Here is a 20,976-nt window from a genome sequence, read left to right as displayed (position 1 = left end):
GAGAAGCCTCACCTTTGTCAAGGCAGTCAAATCTCTCTCGCGCAGCACTAGTCCGTTCAGCTCCAGGTTCTTCAGTGCACTTGATATACTTAAACAGCACTTGAGAGCTTTACATAACTGGAAGGTCACATCTTTGTTTCTTATCGCAGGAACACGACTTCTGCAAACTTTACTTCTGTCAGAACCTAAAGCAAAATTATTACAAAATATGTATTATCACCATGAGAAAGCATCTGCTCTGTGTTCTTAAAGCCCTCTTTGAGGGACAAACGTAAGCCCAAAGCATCAACCACACAAGATACAGAAATATAAACCATGGGTATAGAGGCTCCTATGAAAGCAAGATGCTATATCTAAAGTGTGGCTTCAGGATAACCCTCAAGTTGAATCTAGAAAGGGAATGACCACATAGTCTGGGTGGGAGGAGCTTAACGTCAGAGGGCACCTGCGCAAAGACATCCAAGCCTGACACCTGCTGGCCATGGAAAATACTGCAGGTGGGGGACGACTAAAGGCCAAGACACAAGGGGGAGGAGACAGAAATTACAATACAGAGGTTAGCCAAAGCAAGGCTCAGATAAAAAGTCTCTGGCTTTTACCAGGAAAGCTGATGAGGACAGAGGCTACCACTGGCACAGTAAAGGTGCCTCTGCAGGTTAGAAAAAGGTACCTAAATCAGATAGATTAGAAAAAGCACCTCTTCCTCTGGGCCAATTAGCCCCCTGAGGCTTGGCAGAGATTTCAAGCTTCTGTGCAGAGCAGAAATCTCGAAGCCCATACACAATAATCCTGTGCTGGTGAGCCCTTACAAGCATTATTTTAAGCATGTATTTTCATTTTAGAAGATCACTGAAGGGGCACCTGGTGGGCTCAGTCAAAGTGGCGATTCTTGGTTCCCGTTCAGGTCATGATCTCAGGGTCCTGGGATTGAGCCCCGGGCCGGGACTCCATACTGGGAGTGGAGTCTGCCTGTCCCTCTCCCTGTTTCCGCACCCCTGACCCCCATCTCTCTCCTTCTCTCTCTCAAATAAAGAAAAACATCATTGAAGCCCAGTAAGCAGATGAACTGAGAGAAACTGAACTCAGAGGCAGCCACACTAGCTAGAAGTTGGCGAGGTGAAGCGCCTGGGAAGCGCAGTTGATTAGAGGACCCAGTCTTGATTTCAGCTCAGGTCTTGATCTCAGGGTTGTGAGACTGAGCCCAGGGTTGAGCTCAGCACAGAATCGCTTGAGATTCTTTCTCTCCCTCTGTCCCTCCGCTGCTCATGCTCTCGCTCTAAAATAAATAAAATCAAAGAAAGGAAGGAAGGAAGGGAAAAGAAAGGAAAGAAAAGAAAAAAGACGAGGAAAGCAAAGCAATGCTGGTGAGAATAAATAAGCAAACCTAGGAGATTGAAATCTCCAGTCTGGAACCACTGGAACAGGTTCAGGGAAGGAATTCTGAAGAGAGTGGTCTCTATGACACATTTTTCTTACGTTCAATGTGAAAGATTAGGCAAGATTAAGTACAGTGGCCTTGACTTTGAGGTCTCTTCCCACTGTAATTGCTTCTGATTACTTTGGAGATACATCAAGTCCCTTCAGAGGTAAGGAACAGTTACTACACCTGCATGAGATGAGAGAATAATGTGACTTCTCTTCACTAGGGGATAAATTGAAATGTCCTTGCAGAAGAGATAACAGATAATGTGAAACCCAGAGCCTAGAAAAAGCACATGATAATTGTTCAGATTTTTTTGGTTTTGGTTTTAAAGATTTTATTATTTATTAGTGAGAGAGAGAGAGAGAAAGAGAGAGCAGCAGGCTCCCGGCTAAGCAAGGAGCCCGATGGGGTACTTGATCCTAGCATCCTGGGATCATGACCTGAGCTGAAGGCAGACGCTTAACCAACTGAGCCACCCAGGTGTCCCAAGTGTTCAGGTCTAAAAAAATATAACCATAGTCACCTTCTCTCCTGGATCTTCACATCCTGTGTCCTGGGTATTTTGTCTCAGCTTGTAAACATACTCAAGTGGGTCCATTTTATTTTCTATTTATTTTTTTATTTTAAGGATTTTTGTTTATGTATTTACTTGACCCAGAGAGAGAGACAGCAAGAGAAGGAATACAAGCAGGGGGAGTGGTAGAGGGAGAAGAAGACTTCCTGCTGAGAAGAGAGTCCGATGCAGGGCTTGATCCCAGGATCCTGGGATCATGACCTGATTGAAAGGCAGACACTTCACTACTTAGCCACCCAGGTACCCCAAGTGGGTCCATTTTTTAAGATTTTATTTATTTATTTGACAGAGAGAGATCACAAGCAGGCAGAGAGGCAGGCAGGGGGTGGGGTGGGGGGGGGTTAGCAGGCTCTCTGCTGAGCAGAGAGCCCAATGTGGGGCTCAATTCCAAGACCCTGGGATCATGACCTGAGCTGAAGGCAGAGGCTTTAACCCACTGAGCCAGCCAGGTGCCTCCGAACAAGTGGGTCCATTTTAAAAAAACATTCTTCAGGCTTAGGATTTTCTAGATCTTCTTTCTTTTTTCTCAGTTTCTCCCATATCTCAAACAGTCCCCCATAAAGCCCAGATCTGCACCTGCAGCCCTGAGATGTCTAGCAGACATGCTGGGATGCCCGGCTGGGCCCTCCTAAAGCATTAAAGATGAAGTGAGATTTTCCTCCCAACCCAAATTCCCTCCTACTGTGCTCTATGCCTCACAGAAAGATGCCACTATAAACTGTCATCCAAGCTTGCTGCCCTCCCCGCCAACTGGTCACCAGGCCCCGTCCATTCTATCTCTTTGATCTCTGAAATCCAGTCCTCCCTTTCTATACCTTAATTTGGGCTCTCAGATTACTGTTTGTCCTCCTCCCAATCAACTGCCTTCCATATGGAGGGCACAGCAAGCTTCTAAACAAAAAAAATCAATTTCATAATCCCACAACAATCGGGATAAACAACTATTTGATAGGACAAACAAGGCCCCTCCCTGTGTGGCCCTTGCCAGGCTGGTTTCCAGTCTCGGGTCTCACTTCTAGAACCCTAAGTTCTTGTCCTGTACTTTAGTTTTGCCATATTTTTATATTTCTCAAACTTTCACACAAGCAGCTCCCTTCTGCCATTTGAATAGCTTCTCACATCCGCAGAAAGGAGGCACCTCCTCCAAGAAGTCTTCCCTGAACATTCCTTTCATTGTTCTCTGCTTTGCAGCACCAGAGGTCGCTTCTTCCAGAACACTGACTACTGTGCTTGTGTTTACTTGCTGCCTCCCCCAGTAGAAGAGGAGATCCTTTAGGCCAGGGGCCTTGCCTCCAACAGTGTTTAGTGCTGGCTGAGCTCATCTGAGTGCCCAGAAAGTTTATACAACTTGTGCAATCCTTTTTTTTTTTTTTTTTGGTGAAATTTATTTATTTTTTAAATTTTTATTTATTTATTTGACAGAGAGAGAGAGAGATCACAAGTAGACAGAGAGGCAGGCAGAGAGAGAGAGAGAGAGAGGAAAGCAGGCTCCCTGCTGAGCAGAGAGCCCGATGTGGGACTCGATCCCAGGACCCTGATATCATGACCTGAGCCGAAGGCAGTGGTTTAACCCACTGAGCCACCCAGGTGCCCCAGAAATTTATTTTTTTTTTTTTTTTAAAATTCCAGTGTAGTTAACATACTGTGTTATATTAGTTTCAAGTGTACCATACAGTGATTCAATAATTCTGTACAGGGGCGCCTGCATGGCTCAGTGGGTTAAGCCTCTGCCTTCCTCTCAGTCATAGTCTCAGGGTCTCTGTGTTAAATAAATAAATAAAATCTTTAAAAATAAATAAATAAATAATTTTGTACATTACTCAGTGCTCACCAGGTAAGTGTACTTTTAAACAACCTGTTAATTCTAAGAGGAGATGGAAAGAATAGTTTTAATGCCACTTTACAAGTGTGGGGATTGTAGTTCCTAAGTAACTCCCTCAGGCCACACAGAGTCTATCCACTATAAGATGTCACTAAAAATAATAATAAAACAAAAACAGCTCTCCCCCCCCGCCCCCCAGAGCTATGTCTTACTCAAACCAAAACGAAGCAAAAGCCTGAGCTGTATCAGTTTTCCAAATCGCTTTGTTCTCTGTCAGGCTAACTCATCCAGAAAACCAGGCAAGATCTGTCGAACGCTTAACGATGCCCCAGACCGCGCGAAGCGCTCTACAAGCAGCAACTCCGTGCATCTTCGCAATCACCACGTAAAGCGCGTCCTGTTGGCCCACATCACGGATGGGAACGCTGAGACCTACGGGGCCGTAACTGACTCACTCCGGGCCACTGAGCTGGTAAGAGTCCCCGGGGTGCTGCACCCAGACCGCGGGACTGGCCACCCCGGTTGGTGCCCTGCCTCCACCGGGCACCGTCTAAAATCCCGCTTCGCCGCACCGTCTCCAGGGCCCCCGAAGCGGGAACTACACACCTGTTTCGCCAAGCCACGGCTGGAAGAAGCTCTTGATAGAGACTAGGGGCAGATCTTTATTAATCTTGAGGGTGCTCAGGAGCGGCGCCCAGTCCACGAGGCGCAGGCGGTCGGCGTTGAAGTCCAGCACGCCCTCCCGCAGGCAAGCGCGCACCGAGGGCAGCGGCACCGAGTCCTGCAGCGCGCACAGGTATTCATAGTGCGAGAAGAAGTCGGCCGCACTGTCGCGGCGCAGCTTCACCGAGTCGATCATGGCCTGGCGTTGGCCTCCAGGGACGCCGGCGGCGGAGACAATGCCCGCAGGCGCCCGGGAGTGCCGGGTCGCTCACGGCCGGGCAGCTGCGACCCCGCGGCTACGCAGCACCGGCAGCTCAGCCAGAAGACGCGGGGTCCCAGTCCACAGTCAGGCCAGACCCTCGACGCCGCGCTCCCGCCCCGCCCCCCGTCCCCCGCCGCTGGCCGTTGGCTCCCGCCCCACCGCCCTTTGCCGCGCGGGACCGCGATTCAAGCCGGCGGGCGGAGCGCGGAGACGTCAGCACGCTCGCCGTGCGTCAGCACGCAGGGGGAGCCCCGCCTCTCGTGAGGACCCGGCGTGAGGACAAGAGGCGGGACCTCCGAGGCGAGGGAGGTGCGGAAGGTAGGAGGTTTTCGGGATTTGAGGCTTGCGGAGAGGTTTTTCTGGTCGAGTAACAGTGAGAAATCGATGTAACAGCACCTTTAAGAAGTGGTCTGAACTTCTGACGGGTGTCTTGTTTGCACCGCCCAGGAGAGAAGACCCTTAATTAGGGATGTGCAAGCGATTTAGTGGCTGTCCCCTGCTGTCCAGTAAATCTTTGCTGTGTTAATTCCTACAAGTAACTCTTCACTTCTGCAGTTTCGACTTACCTCACACGGCTGTTGGCATATTTAATGAGTTCCATAAATTCAGGACGATTACTAGCGATTACTAGTAATCGCTTTGTTTTCTGTTGACATTTAACTCTCTCATAATTAGTATTCTGTCTTCTAGCCTTTTCTTTTTCTTTTTTTTTTGTAAAACGATAGAAGTTTGTTAGATGAAGATACAGAAAAAGCTCTAGAGTGAGAGGGGGTCCCCACAGGGTTGCCTTTAGGGTTGGTCTTTTATAGAAAGCTAACCAGGGAACGTAAATGCTTTTAACATTTCTTTCTTTCTTTCTTATTTTTTTTTTTAAGATTTTTAATTAATTTATTTGACAGAGAGAGAGCGCGCGCAAGCAGGGGGAGCAGCAGAGGGAAAGAGAGAAGCAGGCTTTCGGCTGAGCAGGGAGCCTGATGCGGGACTGATCCCAGGACCTGGGATCATGACCTGAGCTGAAGGCAGATGCCCAACCAACTGAGCCACCCAGGCGCCCTGCTTTTGACATTTCTATTGATATCACTACTGAGCAAGGACTATCCATAACACCTTCAATGGCTTACTTCCTTTTTAGGGTCTGGTTGATTATCCCCCCGCCCTTTTAAAAAAGATTTTATTTATTTATTTGAGAGAGAGAGAGAGAGCACAAGCCAGCAGGGATAGGCAAAAGCAGAAGCAGACTCCCTGCTCAGCAGGGAGCCCGACCTGGGTCTGAGTGGAAGGCAGATGCTTAACCAACTGAGCCACCCAGGCACCCCTCTTGCAAGTGATTATCATAAAAAGGCACCCACCCCACTTGCTTAGGTCAGGGTGGCTGGACCCACCCTGCACACCCAAGGCATTATTTTTTCTCAAAGGGTTTTATTTATTTATTTATTTGAGAGAGAGAGAGAGGGAGAGCACAAGTGGGGACCAGGAGGCAGAGGGAGAAGGAGAAAAGCACTCCCCACTGAACAGGGAGCTCCAGGCAGGGCTTGATTAGAGGACCCTGAGATTGTGACATGAGTTGAAGTCGGTTGCTTAACCCACTTGAGTTACTCAGGCCCACCCTCCCTGGCATTATTTTAAGCACTGTTTAAGTATGAAATAATTTAATTTTCCTAACAACTCCATAAGGAATATATGATTGTATATCCGCTAAGTAGGTAGAACTCAGATAATTGGCCTCTGAACCTGCATTTGTATACAGTTTCTAGAACGGTGATAATCTTTAGGTGTTATGTTTACAGCATTCCTCTTCCACTATAGAGCCAAACTAAAATGGAGTCACTTATTTCAGGGACAAAATGAAGATGGTCAATTGCCACACATAAAGGAAACTTAAGTAATTACAGGAATATACAGCTCTGCTTAGAAATCAGCAAAGGACACCAGCCAGTCCCCAAATGCCAACTCTGATCTCACCTTCTCTGGACTTCCTTGTTCCCTTGACTCAGTTACCCTGATCCAAATAAGATAGAATTCGACTAGGCAACCAGTCAGCTGGAAAAAAATCAAATAACTTCTGCATTACCCCATAAAAATCCCTTAGCCTGCGAGAGACTCAGAATTGATTGCTCCCAGAGGTTGAAGCTCAAAATCCTTGAAATAAGCTCATCTTTCTGTTTTTTTTTATTCAATATGTGGAATTTGGTTTTTTTTTTAAGATTTTTATTTATTTATTTGACAGACAGAGATCACAAGTAGGCAGAGAAGCAGGCAGAGAGAGGAGGAAGCAGGCTCCCTGCTGAGCAGAGAGCCCGATGCGGGCCTCGATCCCAGGACCCTGAGATCATGACCTGAGTGGAAGGCAGAGGTTTTAACCCACTGAGCCACCCAGGCGCCCTGGAGTTTGGTTTTTGACACCATCCACTGGTTAAGTGGGATCATTTTACCTCTCATTTACTGTATTTCACTGATCCATCCTGACATTTTCCCAGACCTCCAACCCAGCTTACTTTCCCGTGGAGCCTCAGTTCTGATGCCTTCTTCTCATCTCTAATACTGATCTTCTCTGGACCTGGTTTCAGAGCAATGAGTTTATTGGATCCAGTCACAGACCTGTGTCAACCTGGTCAACAACATAGGCTTTCTTATTTTAACTGCCAAGTCATTCTCATTTCTTTTTTCCATCCCTTTACTTAAAACAACTCACAAGGGCTCTTCCAGACCTCCTCTATTCTTTTCATGTCACCATTAGATACTGTGTCCCTGCTCTCTGACCTGAAGAAGATACCTCTTATTTCACCAGCAAAATAAGTTTTCAGGCACAGACTTCTTCATCTTCTTTCCATGCCTTCCAATCCATGCTTCATAATGCAGCCCCTGCTTCCTGTTCGAATCCTTGCATGACTTTTCATTTCTCTTAGGATAAAGGCAGTTCTCCTCACAATTGTTTAAGATATAGCTACTCAATGTGGACTCACAGACTAGCTGCAGTTAAGAATGGGTACTGATCTATAAGCTTGCTTCAGAATGTAAATGCACTAACCATCCTGTTCATTTCAGCAGATGAGATTCTCTTGATGATGGTAGCAGTGTGTTGATATATTCTAGAGCAAGCTCCTTATCTCACTGTCCACTGGCACTTTGAGTGTCTGATCTACAGGGCACAGCATCCCTTGGATGTGATGGAGGCATGATCTCTACAACCTTATCTTGCACCCCTCTCCCTTTCATTTTTCAGGAGTCTAGCCCACAGTGGACTCCTCTCAGACCTATATACTTGTGGTTCATTGTCCATGCTTTCCCCTCTACATGAATATTCCCTTCCGTCTGCACCCGGTTAATGCCTTCTCATCCTTCTCAGGTCATGTGTCACATTGCCAAGGAAACATTCCCTTACCTACTCTACTCATCAAATCCCCCCAACCTAAGCTCTCATCACACCATGTCTCTCTCATTCATGGACTTCATCACATTTCACAGCGCATTTAAGATAGAAATAAAGATCACCATATGGTCCATGAGAAGAGATCATGTCTGTTTTGCATCTCTAGGGACTAGCAGTTACTACATGCTACATATAACTGTAGCACTAGTTACAACACTTCTTAAATGAACAAATGAATGTACCTAATCAATCATCAAGCCCTGGCAGTTTTTCCTTTATAGCGTCTCTCGTACTTCTTTCTTCTATTTGCATTGCCATTATTTGCCATTTATTATCTTACATGTGGATTGCAATGATTGCTTCAGGCTCTCCTTACATCATTTATAAAGCTTCCCAAGGTTGATGGGTCATCCTGTTGCCCTGCCCAAACCTTCCATGACACCTGTTGCCAACACAACAAACCCCTAACTTTTAAGAATGAAATTTAAAACTTTCCACAGTTTGGCTTTAATTTCACTTACCAGGCTTATTTTAAATCTATGGGTCTAATTATTTCTACATCTTTGCTTCCTTCTAGCCGTGTATTGTGTCAAAAACTCTTCTAGTCACCACCCTTGTGTCTCCTCTGGAAAAGCTTCACAGACAATCCAAGCAAGATATGGATCTCTTCTCTCCTCTGAACTTGGGAACAGTTTAATAGGACATATCTGGCACTGCCATAAGGCATCTACATCTTATCTTCTCTGCTGGTATCTAAAATTTGTGAGAGCACGGATACATCTCTGTGTTCTGTGCGGTTCTCAGCATTGCTGTTATACACACAGTCAACCTAGTCAGTGAATATTTGGTGAATGAATGAATGAATGAATGTTGAATGAAATGAGTTCTCTGGCTCTTTCTGTCTTTTTCTACTTTTCAAGGTTCTGTAGTTAGTTACATTTGGACAATAGACTGCTTCATAGCAACATAATAACCCAGCTCACAGAGTGTTGCAAATAGCTGCTAAGAACATCCCTCTGCTACTTTAGAACAGCTTGTTCCCTCTCAAATGAAGAGCAGGATTCCATACTTATTAAATGCCTTTGTTCACTTGGCCTTTAGAGACACTGGGGGCATCAGTGCTCTACATTCAACGAAATGCCAATTTTGATTATAATTTTCTCTTGTGAATAACAGCTATCCAAAGATGTTCCTGTACAATTTTTCACCCTTTTATATTCATAAAATGTATTTTAACTACATAAAGGCATAAAATAAATAGAACTCTATTTATTTTTGGTAAAAGTATAGGGAGCGGTCTTTATGGCACATTACCAAACTTGTTTGGGGAGATTTTAAGCATGTGAAATGTGTTAGAGAGGCACCAAGAGTTCAAGAATTCTCAAAATTCAGACACAGTTGCCTCTTGTATAGGCACAGTGGCAGTCATCTATATAACAATAATTTGGAAGATGCTGTATTAGTCCACTCAAGCTGTAATAATGTAGAACAAATCATTCTAAAACTTTGGTGACATCGGCAAGAATTTGGGGGTTTTTGATCTATCGACTAACTGTAGTGACTGTTTCAGACGTCCAGGTGGCTGGTTTTCCTCCATGGTTGGATCCATTTGAGGTCTGTCCCACATACCTGACTCCAGGGCCCAACTGTGGGTTAGCTGCCTCCAGGGCACACGCTTCTTACTGTGGCCTCTGAAACACAAGAGGTGAGCCCACTTAAGCCCATTTAAGACCTCTGCTGGCATCATATCTGCTCACACTACACTGACCAAAACTCATCCCAAAACTCAACGATTGTCATTACATTGCTGGGAGAATTGGTGATGATAAGATGAGCACAAATGAAAGGTTTGAGACTCACGTCTTTCTTACTAACATTGACAGTCAATGGAACATTCCTGGGGATCTGAAATGGTAGCTTTTTGTGATTTCTATCACATTACAGTTTGCCAAAGCCACTTAAGTAAAATATACATAATATAGCACATCTCGTTTTAATTTTCCCTAGCATTCCACCATGTATTATCAGTGTGGTACCTAACAGATAAACAGAAACAGAAACTGAAGCAACGCATTGCTAGCACAGCTACTTCACAAGAAATACTAATGGAAGTTCTTCAGATGGTATCAAACTCAAATCCACAAAAACAAAACAAGACAAAGAATTCAGATTAATAAGACATGATGCCATAAATTCACATTTCTTCTTTCTTGACTGATTTCAAAAGTACATAAATGTTATATTTATATTTGGATGATCGTGCACATAACAGAACTGTGGTATATCTGACAATTCAGACAGAGGTGGCAGTGAGAACAAAGCTGTGTTAGAGTGAGAATGACACTAGAGCATAACCTGAATCCATAGGAAGAAATGAGAACCAGAAATGGTAAATAGACTGACCTAACAAACTCCATTAATATTTATTTGCTCTTATTTATTCTTTCAGCTCCCCTAAAAGGGGTAAGATTATTTACAGTCATACTTAACAACACTGTATTATTGAATATGTGATATATATAAATGTAATAAAACCAAAAAGGGATGAGGGAGGAGTTAAGTTTCTATATCTGACTGGAATGAAGTTAGTTTAAATTGAAGTAGATTCTGATAAGATATAGATTGTAAGCTTTAGAACGGCCATTAACTAAAAAAAAAATTGATAATAATAAATGGAGTTAAATGTTACACTAGAAAATATCCATTTAATATATACAAATATATTCTACAAAGTAGAATAGAGGAGCAACAACAACAAGAAAACCTCCAAACATGAGACATGTAGAAAACAAAAGGTAAAATGACGTAGACCCTACCATATCAATAATAAAGTTAGATGTGAATTAATGAAACAATCCAATCAAAAGGCAGGATTATCAAACTGGATAAAAAACAAAAAATGTGTGGACAGGAGGTACTCCTTAGATTTTTTTTTTTTTTAATTTGACAGAGAGAGATCACAAGTAGGCAGAGAGGCAGGCAGAGAGAGAGGAGGAAGCAGGCTCCCTGCTGAGCAGAGAGCCCGATGCGGGACTCTATCCCAGGACCCTGAGATCATGACCTGAGCCGAAGGCAGCGGCTTAACCCACTGAGCCACCCAGGCGCCCGGTACTCCTTAGATTTAGAGATACAAATATATTCAAAATAAAAGATGAAAAAATGTACATCTTGCAAATAGCAACCAGAAGAATGCTGTAGTGGCTAGACAAATACTGGACAAAATAGACCTTAAACATGGAGGCTTAAGTGGGTAGGAGAAGAATAAATGAAACAAGATGGGATTGGGAGGGAGACAAACCATAAGTGACTCTTAATCTCACAAAACAAACTAAGGGTTGCTGGGGGGAGGGGGTTTGGGAGAAGGGGGTGGGATTATGGACATTGGGGAGGGTATGTGCTTTGGTGAGTGCTGTGAAGTGTGTAAACCTGGTGATTCACAGACCTGTACCCCTGGGGATAAAAATATATGTTTATAAAAAATAAAAAGTTAAAAAAAAAAAAAACAACAATGAAAGGGAGTTGCTGGATATAAGAGGGAGATTTCTTGATGCAAAAAGGGCCCAAACTGGGGTACCTGGGTACCTGAGTTGTATTCTAGAGAAATTTTAGACCTAAAATAGGAGGTTGGAATTTTAATCCTAACAAAATCAACTTTTAACTATAAAGGACATGGACCAACTATTAACCAACATGCAAGAAGTCAGGTTATCTGAATTCCATGAACCCTTATGAAGGAGACTATTAAAGAAAGAATATCACACAGCTGAAGTGACTAGAGATAATCAATATAAGTATGGCTGATGAGCATTAAGTGTAGTACTGCCTGTAGAATGAGAAGTAGATGAGGGTTAAACAGGAAAGACTATCGTATGCAATGGCTGTAAGCTCTGGCAGTGTAGGTATCAGTCCTGTAAGTGACAGAGAAACAATGAACAAACACCAAATGAAGTTAAAACTGTTTTCAAGCATTGTATATTGAAATTGCAATTCTGAGTCTGTTCTGTGAATAATATGGAATGGAACAAATGAGGAATTATGGAGTAGTCTATTTTTTTTATAAAAGATTTTATTTATTTGGGAGAAAGAGAAAATGTGCATGCCTGGGAGGAAGAGCAGAGGAAGAGAGACAAGCAGACTCTGCACTCAGTGTGAGCCCAATACAGGGTTCAGTCTCACAACCCTGAGATCATGACCTGAGCCAAAATCAAGAGTTCAGTGCTTAACTGACTGAGCAACCAGGCATCCCTGAAGTATTCTAGTTATAACATCTGTGAGCTACGGAACTTGGGTTCTCAGGATGGAGGAAATGAATACAGAGGTAATATAGAGGATGTTTATTAAATCCTGCAGTGCTGAGTTAGAATTATCTGTCTGTAATTAGTAATTAGTAAGTCATTTTATATATATATATATATATATATATATATATATATATATATAGACTTTATTTATTTGAGTGAGAGAGAGAGAGCATGCACACAAGTAGGGGACAGGCAGAGGGAGAAGGACAAGCAGACTCCACACTGAGCAGGGAGCCTGACCCAGGGCTCAATTCCAGGACCCTGAGATCATGACCTGAGCTGAAGGCAGACCCTTAACCAACTGAGTCACCCAGGCATGGCATTTTATTTTATTTATATAAATAAAGGTATTTAGGTCTATGTCTATATCTATAAATTTATATATGTAACTATATACTCTCTATATAATTATATATGAAAATATGTGTCAAGCACACACACACACACACACATATACATTACACATACACACTATCTGTCTATTGAATAGGACTAGAGCCAATGACCAACCCAGTAGGAACAAAGATCCATAGGGCTGAGATTATGATCTTGAAAGGGCTGATTTAAGGTCTGTGGTGCATTTGTGTGAAATGTACTTGGAAAGTTTTGTGATACCAAATAACAAAGAAGTTATCAAAGAGCACTGGGCCATTTCAAGAGGACTCAGGGGCCAAATGTGAGAAGGCTTTCCATGAACAATAGAACAGTTTGAACTTCAGTAGGTATAATAATTACAATGAATTAAAATCCACCAACTATGTTTAAATCCATGGGTTTCTATGGATACCAAAAAAAGGTCACCTTATGAGGATCATTGGGGGAAAATTCATTATAATGAAACCTGCTTTTTAAAATGGTGGAGGTAGAATGGGGTGGGGTGAGAGAATAATCAAGCTTTTAAACTGCCTTTCTGTTGTGAACTGTATCACTGTGCAACCAAATTGTAGATGAGGGGATAGATCTTTTCATAAAAGTATTCTTGCCAATAAGTGGAAAAGAAGTGATTCAGTTAGAATATCTCAATTTTGCAATCCATGATGAATTTATGCTGGGACCTGGTAGAATTTGGAAATGCAAGATTAACTTAGAAGAACTGTGAGTTCTAGTGATTGAACAAAAGATTTGTGTATTCACTGAGTATCAATGGCTGCTGACATCACATAGAGAGCAATAACCAGACATTGTCTGCTTCCTGACAAATAATACACCACCGTCTGTAGTCTTCCTGAAAGGATTGACCCGTTTCTTATTTTCCAGGAAATACAGAGGACAGAGGAACATATTTAGCTGCATCATGAACATGTACTCAGCAAAATCCATATTGTGGGGAACTCTACAGTCAATGTCAAACTCTACAGGTCAATGTATTCTTCAACAGATTCATTGAAGGTCAGTAAAAGGTTGGAAAGGTGACTTATAGAGTAAAAGAGAAAAAGTCATTATTTAAAACAGCAAAACTAAACCATGTCTAGGGTTACAAACTTGGATGATAAATTTATAAGAAATTTAAGGATGAGTCAATTATAAGGAAAATGAGGAAAATGATTACTTTTTGGAAGAAGAAAATTGCAATTGGATCAAGACACCAGGAGGGGCTTCAGGCAAAGTTCTGTTTCTTTAATTGTATGATGATTACAGGAGTATTTGTTTTCTAATATCATTAAGCTATATATTTGCCTTTTGTGATTTCCTGACTCTATAACATGTTTTATAACAAAAATGTTTTAAAAAATCAAACACCTAGGAATAAATATAACAAAAAGATTATGAAAACTCAATACAGAAAACTGAAACTCTTTGAGGTAATCAGACTTAAATAAATGGATGTCATTGGTCATTGATTGCATATTCAATATTGTAAATCAATAATCTCCAAACTTTACAGATTCAATGCAGTAAGAGTCAATATCTTTTCTGTGTGTGTGTATGTGTGTCTGTATGTATGTATGTATATGTCTATCTATCCGTAAATTGATACGTTGAATCTAACATTTATATAGAGATTCTTAAGGGCAGTCATAGTAAGACATGAAAAAGTACACAGATGGAGGACTATATATCAGATGACATGATTGATTGAGCTATGATAATTAGAACAATGTGGTACAGACAAAAGAATAGAAATAGAGCTATGGAATAGAACAGTACAATAGATAAAGGAATTTATCTATTTATAGGGATTTTTTTTTTTTTGCGTGATATGTATATTGTCCAATAGGCCCTGAGTACTTTTTTTTTTTTTAAAGATTTTATTTATTTATTTCACAGACAGAGATCACAGGTAGGCAGAGAGGCAGGCAGAGAGAGAGGAAGGGAAGCAGGCTCCTCCCTGAGCAGAGAGCCCGATGCGGGGCTCAATCCCAGGACCCTGGGATCATGACCTGAGCCGAAGGCAGATGCTTTAAACCACTGAGCCACCCAGGCACCCCGAAACTCATTCTGAAGCTGCCTACCACCTGATGTGATTCCATTTTTGGAGTTCTAAAGCAGGTGAAAAAAATGCACAATGACAGGAATCAGAATTGTGAATCCTGATGAGGCTTTGGGTTGCTTTGGGTTGCTGGTAATGTAAGAATGCAAAGCACTGGTTCCACAGATGTTCTTTTTTATTATTATTAACTATTTTTTATTAACATATAATGTATGATTAGCCCCAGGGGTACAGGTCTGTGGATCATCAGGCTTACACATTTCACAGTACTCACAATAGCACATACCCTCCCCAATGTCCATAACCCAACCACTCTCTCCATCCCCCCAGCAACCTTCAGTTTGTTTTGTAAGATTAAGAGTCTCTTATGTTTTGTCTCCCTCCCGATCCCATCTTGTTTCACTTTTTCCTTCCCTACCCCCCAAACACCCCCCCCTCAAATTCCTCATATCAGGGAGATCATATGATAATTTCTTTCTCTGATTGACTTATTTCGCTCAGCATAATACCCTCTAGTTCCATCCACATCATTGCAAATGGCAAGATTTCATCTTTTGATGGTTTCATAGTATTCCAGTGTGTGTGTGTGTGTGTGTGTATACAGACACTTTTTTATCCATTCATCTGTTGATGGGCATCTAGGGGTAGATACCCAGTAGTGTGATTGCTGCGTCATAGGGTAGCTCTATTTTCAACTTTTTGAGGCACCTCCATGCTGTTTTCCAGAGTGGCTGCACCAGCTTGTATTCCCACCAACAGCATAGAAGGGCTCCCCTTTCTCTGCATCCTCACCAGCATCTGTCATTTCCTGACTTGTTAATTTTAGCCATTCTGACTGGTGTGAGGTGTTATCTCATTGTGGTTTTGATTTGTATTTCCCTGATGGTGAGTGATGTGGAGCACTTTTTCCTGTGTCTGTTGGCCATTTGGATGTCTCCTTTAAAGAAATGTCTGTTCATGTCCTCTGCCAATTCCTTGATTGGATTATTTGTTCTTTGGGTGTTGAGTTTGCTAAGCTAAGCTCTTTATAGATTTTGGATACTATATGTCGGTTGCAAATATCTTCTCCCATTCTGTCAGTTGTCTTTTGGTTTTGTTAACTGTTTCCTTTGCTGTGCAGAAGCTTTTGATCTTGATGAAGTCCCAGTAGTTCATTTTTGCCCTTGCTTCCCTTGCCTTTGGTGATGTTCCTATGAAGAAGTTGCTACGGCTGAGGTCGAAGAGGTTGCTGCCTGTGTTCTCCTCAAGGATTTTGATGGGAGTCCTTTCTCACATTGAGGTCCTTCATCCATTTTGAGTCTATTTCATGTGTGGTATAAGGAAATGGTCCAATTTCATTTTTCTGCATGTGGCTGTCCAATTTGGTATTTATATGTCTCTAGGAATGCATCCATTTCTTTCAGATTGTCAAATTTTCTGGTGTGTAGTTGCTCATAATATGTTCTTATAATTGTTTGTATTTCTTTGGTGTAGGTTGTGATCTCTCCCCCATCATTCATGATTTTATTTATTTATTTGGGTCCTTTTTCTTTTTGATAAGTCTGGCCAGTGGTTTATAAATCTTGTTAATTCTTTCAAAGAACCAGCTCCTAGTTTTGTTGATTTGTCCTAGTGTTCTTTTGGTTTCTATTTCATTGTTATCTGTTCTGATCTTTATTATTTCTCTTCTCCTGTTGGGTTTAGTCTTTCTTTGCTGTTCTTTCTCTAGCTCTTTGAGGTGTAGGGTTAGGTTGTGTACTTGAGACCTTTATCTGATATGAGGATTGCCACCCTAGATTTCTTTTGATGTCCATTAGTATGGCAAACTGTTTTCCATTCCCTCACTTTAAATCTGGAGGTGTCTTTGGGTCTACAGTGAGTTTCTTGTAGACAGCATATTGATGGGTCTTGTTTTTTTTTTATTGTTGTTATTTTGTGTTTTTTTTAAATAATTTTTTTCCTTTTTTTTTTTTAAAGATTTTATTTATTCATTTGACAGACAGAGATCACAAGTAGGCAGAGAAGCAGGCAGAGAGAGGAGGAAGCAGGCTCCCTGCTTAACAGAGAGCCCGATGTAGGGCTTGATCCCAGGGCCCTGGGATCATGACCCAAGCCAAAGGCAGAGGCTTTAACCCACTGAGCCATCCAGGTGCCCCAATGGGTCTTGTTTTTTTATCCATCCTGATACCCTGTGTCTTTTGATTTGGGCATTTATCCCATTTACATTCAGGGTAACCATTAAAAGACATGAATTTAGTGCCATTGTATTGCCTGTAGAGTGACTGTTACTATATTGTCTCAAGTTAGATTTTAGTTCTTTTATTTCTCCAGACTGGGATTTTATTTCTCCAGAAAGTGGTTCTCTAATATCTCCCATTCCTTTTTCAAGCCCAGCTAGCATCTTAAGAATCGTCATTCTGAACTCTGGATCTGCTATATTACCAATGTCTGTATTGATTAGGTCCCTAGCCATTGGTACTGCCTCTTTTTCTTTTTTTTTTTTTTTTTGTGGTGAGTTTTTCCACCTTGTCATTTTATCCAGATAGGAATAAATGAATGAGATTCCTGCCTCCAGAGGAGGAAGGTGAGTCTCCTTGGATCTGCCACTTGTGGAGTCCCTGCTGAAAGAGCAGTGGCCCAACTGTGCCGTGGATCATGGTTTAAGGTAACCCCGAGCTGAGAGCCCCCTCCTCAGCTCTGTCTCTGCTGCCAGCTTCCCCGCTCCAATATCTGGGAGCTCTGCCACACTCAGATACCCCTGATCTTTCAGTGACCCCATGGATACTGAGACTACACTGTCCCTGTGAGGGCTTCACCCCCACTTAGCCTCTGGAGCAATATCCCTCAGTGGAGCAGACTTCTAAAAGTTCTGATTTTGTGCTCTACTGCTCTGCCACTTGCTAGGAGCTGGACCCTCCCCCAGCAGTCTATCTTCCTGTTGCTTTGGACTACCTTTCAGAAAGTGGTTGATTTTCCATTTCTAAAATTGATGGTCTTCTTCTTTTCTATCTCCTGTTGAGTTTGTAGGTGTTTGGAATGGTTTGACACCTATTTAGCTGAACTCCTGTGACCTGATGTCATTTCAGTCTGCTACTCCTCTGCCATCTTGCCTCTCCATCTCCCACAGGTGTTCTTTATAAAGACTCCTTGATGCTTCTGATTTGTGCACTTCTTCTGAATGTATGTTACATTTCTAGTTTAACATTTACATAAAAATAGTTAGTTTTCTACCCTACAAACTCATTCTGCTGATAAATAACTTCCATTGTCCCTATCTATGATCTCCCCCATCTCCTGAATAAGGCATTAAAATAAAAACCCAATTTATAGTATACCACTTAAAAGCTGACAATTTAGCAAAAGTGCATGCAGCCTTGTTTTTGGAAAAAATATAAGTTGAGGAGTTAGACTAAAGTTTGTATCCAGGTTTCACCATTCTCTGGTCATGTGACCTTGGTCTTTATTTTCCCCATCTGTATTATTAGTATGCATCAGAGAATTGCATGGCAAACTAATAACTGGAAATCATACAATATATACCTATTGTAAAAGGACTTGAATTCCTCCAAAGACTTATAATGGCTTCTTTCTTTCTTTTTAACCTAAGATTTTATTTGTTTATTTGAGAGAGAGAGAGAGAGAGAGAGAACCTCAAGCTGACTCTGTATTGAGCCTGGAGCCCAAGACAGGGCTTGACCCCAAGACCCTGAGATCACAACCTTATCTGAAATCAAGAGTCAGACGTCTAACTGACTGAGCCACCCAGGCATCCTTCATAATGGTTTATAATGGCAACATTTGTACAATTTCCTCACATTACCATGGCCTTCATGGTCAGGTGGGCTTGACTTCTAGACCTCTGCTCATTCTTACCAGGGAAGAATATTCCTGAAATATTCTCTTAGATTTAACTTAAGGTAGATTGCTCTACTTATCCCTACACATCATTACCTACAATAGTGATCCTCTCCTAGTCAACCTCAGAATATACCAACATGCAGATCTGAAGAAGGTATTTGCTCTATTTTCTTCTCAGGTATTTTCCCTTAGGAATCGCTGCTTAATCAATAGGGAAGTGGTTAAATGAATTATGCCCATATCCATTTTATGGAATTCTATGTGGCCAATAAAATATGTAGCAAATTTGCATAAGTTGATGTAGCAAGGTATCCATGATACTTCATAAAATGAAACAGGCGAGAAACAATACAGTCAGACATATACCGTGCCCACTAGTAGGTAAGATAGGTGAGAACAGAGACCAAGTTCGTCTTATACATCTGCAGTATCTAGTGGACATACAGCAGGCACTTGTAAATATTTGTGGACTGAATGTTAGAGCACAGAAAATGACCTGGAAGAACAGGGTATACCTTGATACCCTGTTATCAGGGTAATCCTTCTCTGGAGGAGCGTTTTTTGTTTACCACATTTCTGATGATCCAAGCAGTTTTATTAGAATGTATTTAATGTTTTATGCTTTCTGGTATGTAAGGTGCTTGGCCCCCCAGCAGTCAGCGCCTGTGTCTTTTTGTTGCTAGGGTGACTTTAGGCTACCAGAAATAGCCAGAAACAGCTGGCTCTGGGGAGCCGGACGTGGCTGGTCATTCACGTACCTGTCCCCATCCAGCTCTTAACAAATAACTGACAGAAGGAGTAAACGGATTCCTACAGCCTAGCCCTTGATGAGGCAACTCAAAGGGTGCATTTTGATTCTTTACAGCTCCCCAGTGATTCACCCTAAATGGCTTCACTGGCTTCAAGGGACTTTACTTGAAACTGCACTTTCTTTCTGGCCTCCTTCCAGTTCAAGCTTCCCTGGATTGTCTTAGAACAGTTCCCCCTCTGAGTCTGCTTCTGGGGACTCAATCTCAGTCACTTGTGTAATTAAAAACCATAAAAACAGATGGTGCCTATTAGAGGATGAGGTGTGTGACCTCCTCACCTCAAACTTGTCACCCTCCATAGCTTTAAATTAATCGGAAAATGTGTCCAGCCACAGCTCCATAACTAACAGGGCCCAGGGCAAAATGAGATTGTGGGGTCCTTTGTTTGAAAAGCAGGAAAAAAAGTGGTTGTAGCCATACTAAAACATAAAAGCTTTTCCTTTTTTCCAGAGTCTCTCTCTTTTAACTTGCTAGGATATTTTTTACTTCCTACTGACTATTGTTTGAAGTCAAGAAAAACTAAAATTTGGCATGATCAGCATGAGTTTTTTTTCACTCATCTTTATTCTTGTGCAATGTGAATTTTAAGTGCATATATAAGAGCTTTTCACTTAAGTGCAGAATTACAAATTACACAATTTATCCTTCATGGATTCTATATGCATGTTTATTTCTTTCTTATCTAAGCTATGGAAATGCTGCACAACACTAGTTCAATTGTTTTAATTTTACTCTCCAACATGTAAACTTTCTCCCCTGATTCCTACCTTCTGCTCAGTGTTGTGTGACTAAGGACTGAAAGGAAAAAGAACCCCTGCTTAACCTCTCTTTCCTTCTATGTCATCATTCCCAGGGTAAGCAGTTGGCTAACTCAGGGCAGTGAATGAGTAAGGAAGGTTATGATGGGTTCCTTGATCTTTCATGTTTCTCAGAACTGCATTGCCTTCCCTGTGTGTGAAGGATTTCGATAAGAATGTAAAAGCACAGCCTCAAGGGACTGTCAGTCCTTCTGTTCACTCAGACATTTAGATAACACGGGGTGTATCTGGCCCCGCTGCTGGTCCGTCTGGATGCTGAGCATGGCGACTGCTGTGTATGAATGAGGCAGCAAGAACAGTAGGCATGCTACTGCACGGGTTCCTCTCCTTACAGGCATGTGTCCTCGTCCCATAGACTTCACTTAGAAAACACAAGCTGAGGGGTGCCTGGGTGGCTCAGTGGTTGATGTCTGCCTTCAGCCTGGGTCACGATCCCAGGGTCCGCGAATTGAGACCGACATCAGGCTCCCTGCAGAGGAGCCTGCTTTTCCCTCTCCCACTCCGCTTGCTTGTGTTGCTGCTCTCGCTGTCTCTCTCTCTCAAATAAATGAAATCCAAAAAAGAAGAAAGGAAACACAAGCTGAAAGATGCAATAAAGAATTTCGAGACAGATGAGAGTAGAATATTAAACCAAGATAGGAGTTCTTCTAAGTGTGGGACCCTGGG

The 20,976-nt window shown here is 42.2% G+C and overlaps 1 protein-coding gene and 1 long non-coding RNA gene across 6 annotated transcripts in view; one reads left to right on the top strand and one right to left on the bottom strand.

Annotated features, from left to right (window-relative positions):
- Nucleotides 1-4,983, bottom strand: part of CEP78 (centrosomal protein 78) — a 35,287-nt gene extending 30,304 nt beyond the window's left edge. Inside the window, exons 1-2 of one of the 2 annotated variants that reach the window (XM_082694468.1) lie at nucleotides 4,426-4,983; nucleotides 13-185 (exon numbers count right to left, since the gene is read on the bottom strand). In XM_082694468.1, coding sequence (XP_082550594.1) covers nucleotides 13-185; nucleotides 4,426-4,678 — 426 coding nt within the window. In that variant the 5' untranslated portion in view covers nucleotides 4,679-4,983. The remainder of the gene's footprint in view (nucleotides 1-12; nucleotides 186-4,425) is intronic. The other variant, XM_082694467.1, reaches the window with a different exon arrangement.
- Nucleotides 4,984-4,985: 2 nt separating this feature from the next.
- The window catches only part of LOC309845954, a 103,311-nt gene continuing 87,320 nt past the window's right edge, over nucleotides 4,986-20,976 (top strand). For all 4 annotated transcript variants that reach the window (XR_014301613.1, XR_014301614.1, XR_014301615.1 and 1 more), the window contains exons 1-2: nucleotides 4,986-5,062; nucleotides 13,673-13,804. This is a non-coding gene — a long non-coding RNA (uncharacterized lncRNA). The remainder of the gene's footprint in view (nucleotides 5,063-13,672; nucleotides 13,805-20,976) is intronic.

The sequence above is a fragment of the Mustela nivalis genome, assembly GCF_964662115.1.
Source record: "Mustela nivalis genome assembly, chromosome: 13".
NCBI classification, from domain to species: domain Eukaryota; kingdom Metazoa; phylum Chordata; class Mammalia; order Carnivora; family Mustelidae; genus Mustela; species Mustela nivalis.
Note: the sequence above shows the minus strand (reverse complement) of the source record. Positions and strands in the feature narration are given on the sequence as shown.